A 12844-nucleotide genomic window follows, 5' to 3' on the forward strand; every position below is an offset into this window, starting at 1 on the left:
TCTAAGATATCGAGTTCATCAGTGAAGGTTGCATTCTCCTTCTCTCTCTCTCTCTTTATCATGTATCTTGCGCCTTCTTTTTCCGCCTTCCCATTTCTAGCCTCAACAATGACGACGACGCATCGAAAAAGGGTCGTGCCTGGAGCGTCGTTTGGAGGCCATCCCTCATCTTTCAGCGATCGGCGGAGCATTATGGAGTGTGTCCCGAGGCACAGACTCCAGTACAGATCATTGACCATAAGTCTCCGTCAGGACAGTAATGGATTAAGCATCATATACATAACAACGCTGATAAATATGGGTCCCATACAATCAATGCAAGTGTGAGCGCCGATAGTATGATAGTGACAGTATGATAGGGTTCCTTGGTGAGCGTGACACTCGTCCCAGTGCTTGCTAGTAACAGATGCTAGTCACTAGAACTTTAGCGCTTCTGGAGGCAGCCTATCTAACACTCAACATGAAAACCATATTCAAAATGTGGAATATTTACACACTCTATTGTTCTATGTGGGCACTATTCTGAACGGGTGTATGGCTCAACGGTTGAGCCACACCACTTCATCACGTCGTTCTGTTACTTGAAGGACTTTTCCATAGGACGCTACATGGCTGCGTCGCTTGTGCAGCAACTGCGAACTTTGATCAAAAGGGCGTGGTCCCGGTCCCGCGTGCTATACCTCGACTGAGATCAGTATACGACTCATCCCTTTGTACGTGCTGTACTCTCAACGCTTAGTTGTCGTTCAAACGACAGACAGCATGAAAACTACTTCGCTCCCTGGAGCGGCCGTATTCCCTTACGCCAGATCGTATCCTAATGGCGTTAACTGCCAGCCTTACTTCACGTAACATTCTAATTTGTTGCTAACGCATTCATTGATTCGCCCTCGCGGCGAAACTGTGACTTTTCTTCTCGCAAGTTACACAGACTGCGCGAAATGGTTGATCTGTCAAGATTTTTTTTCCTCTTTGAATCCTTACACTTGCCGGCTCGTATTCGAATATTTTATGAAACAGCGTAGCGTCGTACCACTTACGCCCTTCCAGCTGTCATCGCGTATGCTGGAGAAATCGACCCGGTAAGAAATAAAAGCGACATAGGACGCCAAAGCGGGCGTTCGACTTTTCGCGACCAAGCACTCAGTCGCTAATGTATACACGCCGCTTGAGTCGCTGCACGCAGAGTCGACGCTACTGAGCGAGTGTGCCGGCTGCCAATTAATTATTAAAATCGGGGAAACTACGCGTCGCCAGCATGTTTTTGCGCGTGGCCCCACCACGCACTCCCCGTCTCGGTTTCTATCAATATTAATCCAGCCTCTCTTTGCCTCCGTTTTCAAACCTTATCCCCGCCCTCTTTTTGCAGCCCAGCTCTCGCATCATTCTTTCCATTAGTGATTCAGCGTGGCAATCGGAAGCCCGCTGTTTTGCGGCAAGCTGCAGTTGTTTGGCACTTGGGCCTACTTTTGTCGTCTTAACCAAACTCAGCACCCAAGCTCGGGCGCTCAGGATGAAAAGCGGCACTGATATCGACGGCTGTGCTCAATATCAGCGCTCTAAACAGCCCTCGAAAGCTTCAACTCTTTTATGCGACGTTTATTTTTGTTTTCTTTGCCTCCCGGACTACGCAGTTTTGTAAGTGCGCTTGCCGTGAACGATGCCACTCTGTGGGAGGGTGTCGGTGACGCCGACGTGTCCAAGATAGTTCGCAGAGGTTTTGGTACACCAATCGCCTAAACAACCGTAAAAGCTATCAAAGGATAAAGGGAACATATGTGGCTTGTATGACCTACCATAACTACAAACACAGATCTTAGGTCTGAAGATTAACTCAAGTCAAGTTTAATCCTCGACACAAGTGCGTTACTTCACACGCGACTCTACTGTAACAGTTATACCATACCTATACTGAAAGCTATTCTTAAAACGCCTCTGCCTTTGTTGCCATTTACTAACAGTGTCTGTCGTGCTCAAGCCCTTGTTTGAATCGCTTATGTACTTTTCATAATGTGGCGTGGCATTACACAGGAGCATATATTTTATTGCAGCAATGTTGAATGTATCTCGTATTGCTAGTAGAGTGCAAAGAACACACGGAGAGAGGGAGACGACAACGCATGAGATCGTACTCATGCGACAACGCATGTTGTTTTCATCTTCGGGTGTTCTTTGCGCTTTACTGGCAGCATACGTCATACCGAGAAGGCCGAATTTCCGCTCGCTTCCTGTATGCCTGCACTGCACAGTTCTTCTTCGGGTATGGCTGCTGCGTAGCGACCGTAAATCGACATTCCTAATGTTCACAGGAATTCGCAGGCGGCAAAAGACTTGTCATAGTAATATGCTCGGCAGCTGCAGTTGAAGTTGTGGGCAAGTAGATGGGAAGTACTGCGATGCCATTCGTCTTTTCTTCTTTCTTCTGGTTGGATCTCTCTGGTACGAGCTGGGAAAGCCCGGCTAAACGCGTGAGAAAAATGGGGTGGGAAATGAGGGTCATTTAGGCGGAAACAGTCCGCTCAATATGGCACGCTTTCGGTTACGCGGCCTCAATTCGCACACGCCACTTTCGCGCTATTTGCGAACACGGCACGCGCTATAAGTGTGATTTCGCATGGGTGGTCCCCACGCGAGCTCTTTTGTGCAGTGTTCAGCGGGAAAGAACACAGATTTGTCTAAGTCGGCATAGGGACAAAGTTCGCGCGGTGTTGGAAAAACGTACAGTGTAGTACTTTCTTCTTTGTTTAAACGCAACTGCAAGGAGAACTACGATGCTCAAGGCACAATGAATGGGAATGCTTCTGTACTTTACATTTGCTTAGAGCTTTAAAAAATGAAATTATGGCACTTGTGCAATGACAAAGATGAATATGAGGAAATATGCACAGGTATTATTATTATTATATTATTATTATTATTATTATTATTATTATTATTATTATTATTATTATTATTATTATTATTATTATTATTATTATTATTATTATTATTATTATTATTATTATTATTATTATTATTGGATGTTTCTATTTACCGCCCAGCATGTCCCCTGCCTCGTTTCATGATGTCATGTCTTCCATTGAACTTGTGGTATCTTCTCATAGTGGGCACAGAATTATTGTTCTTGGGGATTTCAATGCACCTGGAATTGACTGGAGCACGCTTACTTTTTCTCATTACAATCATTTCATAGAGAAAAAGTGCAGCCTGCTCTTGGACTTTCTGGCGTTTAATTCCCTACTGCAACATAACTCAGTCGTCAATTCCAGTGGCAACGTCTTAGACCTGTGTGTGTCAAACGATCAACCCCTTGAAGTTTCCCGCTCCGACATCTCTCTTGTACGTCCGGACAAATTCCACCCACCACTTAACGTAAGATTATCCGCATCAGCCGAAACAACGAGCTTCAGCAGTTACGTAAACAAATCTCCGAGATTTGCCTTCAAGCGAGGTGATTACACGGGCCTCTATCATCACTTGTCTACCGTTGAGTGGTCACAGGTTACTGACAAACCAAATGTTGATGAGCAGGTTGATCGGTTTACGGAGCTTGTACTGAGCAGCATGCGTAATTTTATTCCCCAATATACACCCAAACAACGTAAATATCCCCACTGGTTCTCATCTGAACTTATCAGTGCACTGAAGCATAAAGATCACGCACACAGGAAATCTAAATGTTCTCCATCCAGCGAGTGGAAGGAAGAGTTCAGCTTCCTTCGAACTCTCTCTAAACGCCTATATAAACGGGATCATAGTTCGTATATTGAATTCTTAGAAAAAAGCGCCTCTGACAGGCCGGCTGAGTTTTGGAAGTATGTACGTAAACGGTCCAGCAAAAGCGGAGAGTCCTTCAGACTACTGGACTCAAATGGGGTAGAAGTGCATGCCGTCGCTGACTGTTTTGCCACGCATTTCTCATCCGTTTATAAGGCCTCAGACTCTAGCACTGATATCAGACAACAGCCCAAGGCGGTTAGCTCATCCAGTGCTTTGTCGCTGGATGAAAATCTTATCTACGAATGCATTAAGCGCTTAAAACCATCCTTATCATGTGGGCCAGATGGCATCCCCTCCGCCATACTAAAAGCTTATGGTAGTATATTTGTCCCAGTACTAACTACGATATTTAATAACTGCCTGGACACTTCCACATTTCCAAGCATGTGGAAAACTGCTCGTGTTTTTCCAGTATTTAGGTCGGGCTCTAAAACAGATGCTTCTAATTATCGCCCGATTTCTCTACTATGTGCCACATCAAATATCTTCGAGTTGGCTCTTCACGACATATTGTCTTTTAGTGTCAAAAACTCACTGATTCCTAATCAACATGGTTTTCTCGCTGGCCGCTCAACTACCACAAATCTTGCTAGTTTCATGACGCAGATCTCCACACCTATTTCTCAGAGAGGACAGGTTGACGTAATTTACTGTGACCTGAGCAAGGCTTTTGACGTAGTCAGCCACACGCTGATTATGGTTAAACTTGCGCACTTTGATGTTGACTTGTCAGTTGTGAATCTCCTGCAGAGCTATCTGCTCAATAGATATTGTTATGTTGCCGTAAATGGCCAAACGTCTTCTTTGTATAAAGTGACTAGTGGGGTCCCTCAAGGGTCGGTATTAGGCCCACTCTTATTTTTAATTTACGTTAATGATGTTTCTTTTGCCATTCGTAATTCTTCTTTCCTCTTGTATGCCGATGACATCAAGATTTTTAAGGAAATTCATTCAGTTAACGACTGTCGCTTGCTGCAGTCAGACTTGCGCTCTTTTTCCGAATGGTGCGACGGTAATAACCTTTCTCTGAATACCTCGAAGACAAAATTCATGTCTATCACTCGCAAAACATCTAGCGTGTCATTTCAATACTCTGTCAATTCTGTGCCGGTATGCAAGATTTATGAAATCAGTGATCTTGGTGTTGTTGTTGACAGCGCGTTAAACTTTTCTTCTCACGTTAAGCGTGCTGCTATGCGGGGCCTTCGTTCTCTCGGATGTGTTTGTAGAATATCTCGAGAATTCAGGTCTCCCATGGCCCTACACAAATTGTACACGGCAATATGTCTTCAACAACTTGAGTATGCGTCCGTGATATGGAATGGCATTGCTCAATCCAGCGGTAACGCCATTGAACGAGTCCAGAAAAAATTCCTCAGCATATATAACCATCGCTTTGCTAAAAATGACTCTGGATCTCGTTCAAGTACTGCTGAATTATTATCACTGCCATCACTTCACTGCCGACGAAATCGCTCTGATCTCTTATTTCTTTACAAGCTAGTCCACGGTATCATATCCTGCCCTGTACTTCTCAATTGTGTAAATTTTCGAATTTCACGTAAGTTAACCAGAGAGAACAGACTGTTTCATGTACCCCCTGCTTCTTCCAACACTCTACCGTTCACAGAATACAAAGTCTCTATAATGGTAATTTTCTTGATCTTGACGTTTTTCATAGCCCACAATCATTGTTTTTATCCGAGCTTTGCACTGTTTTGACATAGTGTGGCACAATGCACAAAGTCTTCCCTTCTCAGTCTTTCCACATAGTTGTATATATGCAATCTAATGTTTTATGCCCCGTCAATATTTCTCGTGTTTTCTTATTTTACTCCTCCCCTTTTGTGTTCATTTCTCTTTGTCTACGTGTTTTTGCTCTTTTTATTTCTGAAAACTGTCTGTATTGTATTGTTTATTTTTATTGTTTTTTTTTGCGTGCGCCAGCACAAAGACCTTACGGTTGTTCCTGGGTACGTTAAATAAATCATTGATTGATTGATAGATTGATTATTATTATTATTATTATTATTATTATTATTATTATTATTATTATTATTATTATTATTATTATTATTATTATTATTATTATTATTATTATTATTATTATTATTCGAGCTTTGCACTGTACTTACATAGCCTTGTACACTGTTATATTTTTTTTTCTGCCTGCGCATAGTTGTATATGTGCAATTTTATAACGTTTTTTATCCCTGATATTTTATTATGAATGTTTCCTTTGTTTTTTGTTTTGTTTTTGTTTTTTTTTTTTCGTGCGCCAGTACAAAGACCTTACGGTTGTTCCTGGGCACATTAAATAAACGTTTGATTGATTAATAAACGTTTGATTGATTATTATTATTATTATTCCTCTTTACTGTTCTCTTGACAACTAATTATGTTAGAGAGCCAAAAAGGTGCATTTGTACAAGCTGCGTAAGGACATCGCAATAATATGCTGCAAAAATCTGCGTGCCATTGCGCAATAAGATTTAATTAAAAAGGGGCTCAGTCCATACAGGTACTGAATTTTTTTCACCTTGTCTTGTAGTTTCTTGTTGAACATTCGATAACAATTAGCGACGCCTAAAACTCCAAAAAATCCGCTTTCTTTATTATATCGGCGGCTAGGTTGGCCGGCAGTGAACTTAAGCAAATGATGGATCAGATTCGCTTTCGTGATATGTTACCTTCGTTTCTTGTAGTGATGACAGTGTTTGCTTTGATATTGGGAAGGCCATGTAACAGGCGCATTTCCATAAATTGGTAGAATGAATGCTGACGATGGTAAATGAAAGCGCCTGAGTGCTGCTTCTGTAATATTACATCGTGTTCTAGGTTGCTTGTGCGCTGAGGTGTTTTAGGCATTTGTTCGCGTACTGGCTCCTGGTTCTTTTCTGTGTGGAATAAAGTCAACACAAGTGCGACATTTCCATACGCCACATTTCTCTTTTTTGGGTGTGCCTCCGCGAGCACTTAGCCAAAATTAAACACAATCAAAGCTAAAGTTAGCCATTTGAGCTGTGTTGTAAACTATTTATAGACTCCAACGAAGGTATTCGTCTTTGTTGCTTGCGTCATTTTAGTGAACTCAGCTCTTCACCAGGTACGTGACTCTGCGTGCTGTCTGGCAATTCTTGCAGTTACTAAATTGCAAAACCACGCTCTGACGCACGTCATACGAGTTAACTCACGTTCATCGAGTTAGCCACGCCTCAGTGAACGTGCTTCAGTCTGTTAGATACACTTACATATGTTGCTCATTTCGTATGAAGTTTCTTGCCTGGGTGGTAGCGACTGTCGACCATTTTAATTGTGTGTGTAACCCAGCGTGATGAGTTGCGAGCTATTACTAGACAGGGGGAGCGGAAAATTGCTCACTAGAGCGACTTCAGAGCGAGTGCTGTAGGACGTGCAACGCGCCACACGTGCAGGAACATTGTAACCGCTGGTACGGTGTGGGCTTGATGCTGAGATATATTAAAGACTCGCGCACTACACCCAGAAATCTCTACACAGGGCTAAGTGAAAGGAAGCATATATTTACGTGAGTTATTGAGAGAGGAGTCTACAACGTTTCTTTTTCGTACTTGGCTGTTTCCTGCAAGCCTACGCTCGGGCGAGAGTCTCGTGCTGACCAAGGTGACCAGAAGAGGGAGCTTTCTGGCACAAAAATAATGATTCATTGCTGCTGGTGCGAAAGAAAAGGCTGGCACAACCCAGTGTGCCCGTGTTGTGTATCTCCGCACTTCCCTTTTGCCTGATACAAGCTCGCCCAATAACTAAATTTTTTACGGCTCTATAGTGCTTGGTTCTTCACCGTCACAACCTCGTGACAATATGAATCTACTGAAAGACAGTAAGAAAAAGACAGACGCCTATTGAAGCACACTGCATCATAAAAAAAGTTCGTGTAAATGAATTATGGCTTGCAGCACGTTCAGAAGCTAGGTCGTACATAAACTACCATGTATAGTACAATGTCGGCGCGAATTCACAGTCCAAGTGCAGTCGCTAAAGGAAGCGTGTCATTCCCCGGTGCTCTAAGCTTTACACACCGTACTCGCTGTTGTTTAGTCCTCGTTACAAAACGGACATGATAAAACGACACGATCTTTTTTCGCCACCGTTGAGTTGTAAGAGAGTAAAATCATGGCTGACTTACGTCGACGTGGACTCCCGACAACCTGTACGCCTGTCCTGGAGGGTTTTCGTTGGGCAGGTACCGGAAGAACTCCCGGTTATTTTTGTACCACTTCACGGAATACAACTCGTCCGACTCGAGGTCGAACGAGCAGTTCAGCCAGAGAGGGTCACCACGGATTACAGCGCTCGGCATGTCCAAGCGCACCAACCGCAAACCATCGCAGATTCCTGCAGGCAAAACAAGGGGAGTGTGAATAATGATAACAAATATATACATAATATTTGCAATCAAATAAAGAAAATATTTCTTCGATAATGCAGCGCAGGGTGTTCAATATCATTATCATCATCGTCAGCCTGACAACTCTCATTTCAGTGCAAAGGCCTCTTCCATGTTACGCCAATCAACCCGGTCGTGTGTTTGCTGCGGCCTCGCTTTCCCCACAAGCCTCCTAATCTCATCTGTCAACCTAACTTCCTGCCTCCCCCTCGCGCGCTTGCCTTCTCTTGGAATCCAGTCAGTTACTCTTATTGACCACCGGTTATCTTGCCTTCGCGCTATATGCCCTGTGCCCATGATCATTTCTTCTTCTTGATTTCCAATAAGGTATCCTTAAAGGGACACTAAAGGCAAATATTAAGTCGACGTTGATTGTTGAAATAGCGGCCCAGAAACCTCGTAGTGCTGCTTTTGTGCCAAGGAAGTGCTTATTTTGAAATAAAATGACGTTTTTAGTGGTCCGCATCGCGTTAGCGCTCTTCAATTCTCCCGCCTGAAAACAAGACTTTCATACGTCACCGCTGCCGTGCCCAACGTTGCCAGCGTTTACTGCGCGGCCGCCGACACTAGTAGCAGCCGAGCGGAAGTAGCGAGACCCACAGTAGCAACAACGGGCGCTGCGGCAAAGACTTGCTCGGATGGGCACATTCAAAGCCTTCACCAAGTTGCGGTTGGTCTCGTAATCCTCAGTACGAAAGTGCAGCGAGCACACACGGAGAGGTTTTGACTGTTTAGCACACTGGCGCAATGGCATGACACTAAGCCACTTCGAGCGTAAGGGTTCATTCCGCGGCACCCAGTGAAAAGACAGACCGGTTTCCTTGCTACAGCACTGGTGTTGTGCACCATTCGGGCATCCGGCAATATCACACGCATGCGGCATTTTGTCGAACTTTCTGTCAGAGCGACTTTCACGAGCGCGCAAAACACGCACGGCAGTACGCGATCCCGAAACTACCACTGAGACGGGCGAGGCGCAGTTCGGCGAAAACGGAACCTTCGAACCACGCGCGCCGTTCCCCATGGCAACGCCACGGAGGTTTTGTTTTCCATGAATCAAGCGGAAACGAACAAACAGCATTTTATTACGTCTTTTGATGCTCGGAATGTTTTTTTTTTTTTACTGCTGCTAGTTTTATTACTAGTGATTTATTGTAGGCCGACTTCCATACGTCATCGGGATCACTTCGAAAATGTCCCACTCGTGGCGCTCATCATGTGATACATTTAGCTTAATTTCTCGGTAAGTAGGGCACTGCTGTTGATAATATTGCCGTTTTAGAAGTTGTCATACATTGGGCTTTCACTCTGACATAAATTGTTATTTGCCTTTAGTGTCCCTTTAACACTCGCCTGGTCCCTGGCCCACTCTACCTTCTCCTTGTCCTTAAGGCTACACCCAGGCCCGTAGCCAGGAATTTTTTTTCGGGGGGGGGGGGGGGGGCACTTGCTGAGAACCTTGACTATTTGAGAAAACACCTGTTTTGACTTATTTTTGGTAGAAACATCTACTTCACCAAAATTAGGGGAAGGGAGGCCCTAGCCCCCCCCCCCCCCCCCTCTGGCTACGAGCCTGGCTACACCTATCATTTTTCTTTCCATAGCTCGTTGCGTCGTCCTTAATTTAACTCCTTCTTCGTAAGCCTCCAGGTTTCTGCCCCGCAGTCACGTACCGGCGCTGTGCAGCTGTTATTTACGTTTTCTTGAGGGACAGTGGCAAAGTACCATTCATTGGCAAACTACCTCTCTTCGATAATATAATTCAATATAATCAATCAATATACTTCACAATATGAGTTCTGTGCAAGGTTCTTTTCTAATTTTGTGTTTGTGTTTTTCTCGTGCAATGACAATAGACGTTTGAGCAATTTACACAGTGATGATGCGTTCACGTGTTGCCCACATATAATGATCTGATAGTGTAAAGAGCTCTGTTTTGTTCCTCTAAATTTTCTTCCGGCCTTTGTACTGCTTCTTCCTATTCTGCTTTTTCGCCGCATTTCTCAGTCTTGGAGAATTATCTTTTTATCCTTCAGTTCTTGCGTTGATTTATTGTTTTTTTTATCCTTCAAACGCCCGAGAACCCATCAAAAGACATCCTAAAAATTCATTTCCTTGAACATCGTTACATCCAGTACCGATTCGCAGTCGTCGGTGACATGGAAGCCGTTGAAACCGGTCCACATGAACGTGCAATGCTCATCTTGCAGAATCAATCTTCGGAGACATAGCTCAGCGTCTCTCCTGTCTCAGCGAAATGCGAGGAGCGTCCATCGCGCAGGAGCTATATGCCTCCAAACACGGGCATAAGAGAAAGGAAACGGACAACGTAGACGCTGTCAGTTTCCCTTCTCATGTATATATGCCTGCAAGCTTAACCCTTCTACTTGGAGTGTCCGTGCGTTAACCTTCGGTTTGCCTGAAACAGAATGCAGAAAGAAACCACGCTGCTCCGGTTACAGTCGCACCACTAGACAACACGTAAATACGACCGCAGCGTCGATACGCCACGCATGTCATGTATCTCCTCGACTTCCACCAGCCATTGTATCCGCCGGAGGCGGCCGCGCATGCTGCTTTTGTCAATATTACATGGCGTTACCCTTTCGAGACACACGTATTCTTATTCTACGCCTCTCGCTTTTGTCTTCTTCTTCGATGCGAGGAATCGGCTGGTCAGCGGCTGTCTGGCGGCTTCCTCCCCACTGCTCCCCTGTACAGACCGAGCCAACGGCTGCGCTTTATATATCTTGTTCGCCGGTCGCGGTTCAGCGATTATTCATCCCCCACGCGATGTATTCGGCGCACGCGCGCACATCGACTGGCCGGCAGGAAATCCATCTCTTCCGGCGCGCATAGAAATGCATCAAGATTTGGCATCGGACTCGTCGGGGGAGCAAGATATATGGTAGAAGCAAGAAGGGGGCCGCGCCAAAGACAGTAAAGAAAGAAAGGAGGCTGTATGGAATAGAGAGGAGCAGACAGGCCTATAGTGAGAGCTATCAGGAACGTACCCGGACAGAGCCGTGCTGCAGAAAGCGAAGAAATGTTCCAGCTAGGAGATGCGGTAGATGGGAGTCAGTAATCTTTTTGTTCCGGTATCTTCGTGTGCCATCGTAATGCACGAATATCTGTCGCGATATCCTTTCTGCCGACATTGTGCGATACAAAAGAGAAAGAGAGAGGAAGAGAGATTATGCAGAGAAGGGACAAGAAGCTAAACGAAGATAACGCACAGTAATGCCTCCTGCCACTGACATTGATAGGAGGGAGTCAAGATATGCACTGATGACCTTTTGGTTGGTTCTTCAAGCGTACACGCGCCCCGATCTGATGCAGCTGCCGCTCTTTTCCTCGGTACAGTGGATGTTGATGTTATTTGGCTTCTTTTAGAGATATTTCGCGACGGAAGTTTAGGTTTTGAGTGGAACTGCTTATGAGCATTATATGAGGCTGTTTCGTACGGCAACATGATGCCGTTTCAATTGTATCCTCCAACTACACTTCGTGTTGCAGTGACGTCATCAAGAAATCTTGTCGTCCTATGACTCTTGCTTCAAGGCTTCGTGACTGCTGAAATAAAAGCAGTGTTTAATTAGAACAATTGCATATCAGATGCTGCGAAGTTAGGTAGGTCTACCTGCAATCACAACTTCCTGCTTCTCCGAAGCTGGTCGTCACTCAGGGAATTTGTAATGACATTTGTATACAAGAACGCTCTCTTCTTTTTCTTACATTTTTGCCTAATAAGTGAAAAATTAATAATTTTGGAATAACTGGCTCCGATCACGATATATATATAAAAATTGAAAAACATACAAACGCACACACGAACATGCTAAAGTATGGTTTGTTATGTATAAAAAAGTATATTATGCCTTGAGGGCACGTCTATGTCGCAAAAAAATGGTATGGTTGAATCCCCCCCCCCCCTTCGAAACAAATTTCTGGCTACGCTACTCGTACCGAGGCATGTATACGGTCACGCCCATAACTCCTGCTTTGAAGTAATGCTGCCCTTGCTGCGGTTTCCGCATTCATCTCTTTTCTGAACAACGTTATCACCTGTCCCGCCTCTCACGATAGCGAACCGCAGTTGCTTCTAATTAGTATTAGAGAATGTACAATTATCGTTGTGATCTACACCTAAAAGTACAGCGATTATCACGGAAGCAAACCAAGGAAAGTTTCTACCGTGCACGTCTGCACTAGCCCTATAACTGCAGTCATCATCGGTTCAGGTATATAAAGTGACAACTTCTATCCGTATAAAAAATACCTGAGGGCGCAACACTCGCATCGAATCTGTCAGCGCGCAACACGCTAAGGAAATGAGAACAGACATTGGCGTAAAGTCCAGGAGGCAAGCGTGACGTGGCAATTCGGTGCGCTCGCTCATACGCTATTTTATGTCTTGCGGGTCTGCTGGCACCGGCAGCTTGATGCCAAAGCGTGTCTCCAACGCCTTTCGTGCGTCTACCACGTGAACCATGTCAACTATGATAAATGATATTTCTGCAGCGTTGGTGAAGCAGCGATACAGTTCTGGGAGCATAAATCTGGCGATCGAATACAAATGCGCTTGCGTAGAGTGTTCGCACGTGTCTGTAAAAGTACCCTCCAAAAATAGGTAATGAA

General features: G+C 44.6%; 1 protein-coding gene across 1 annotated transcript in view; it reads right to left on the reverse strand.

Annotated features, from left to right (window-relative positions):
• The window catches only part of LOC119393365 (synaptogenesis protein syg-2), a 58783-nt gene that overhangs the window by 18120 nt on the left and 27819 nt on the right, over positions 1-12844 (reverse strand). The window contains exon 2 of the mRNA XM_037660340.2: positions 7946-8154. Within this exon, the coding sequence (XP_037516268.1) occupies positions 7946-8154 (209 nt within the window). The remainder of the gene's footprint in view (positions 1-7945; positions 8155-12844) is intronic.

Source organism: Rhipicephalus sanguineus, chromosome 5, assembly GCF_013339695.2.
Source record: "Rhipicephalus sanguineus isolate Rsan-2018 chromosome 5, BIME_Rsan_1.4, whole genome shotgun sequence".
Lineage (NCBI taxonomy): Eukaryota > Metazoa > Arthropoda > Arachnida > Ixodida > Ixodidae > Rhipicephalus > Rhipicephalus sanguineus.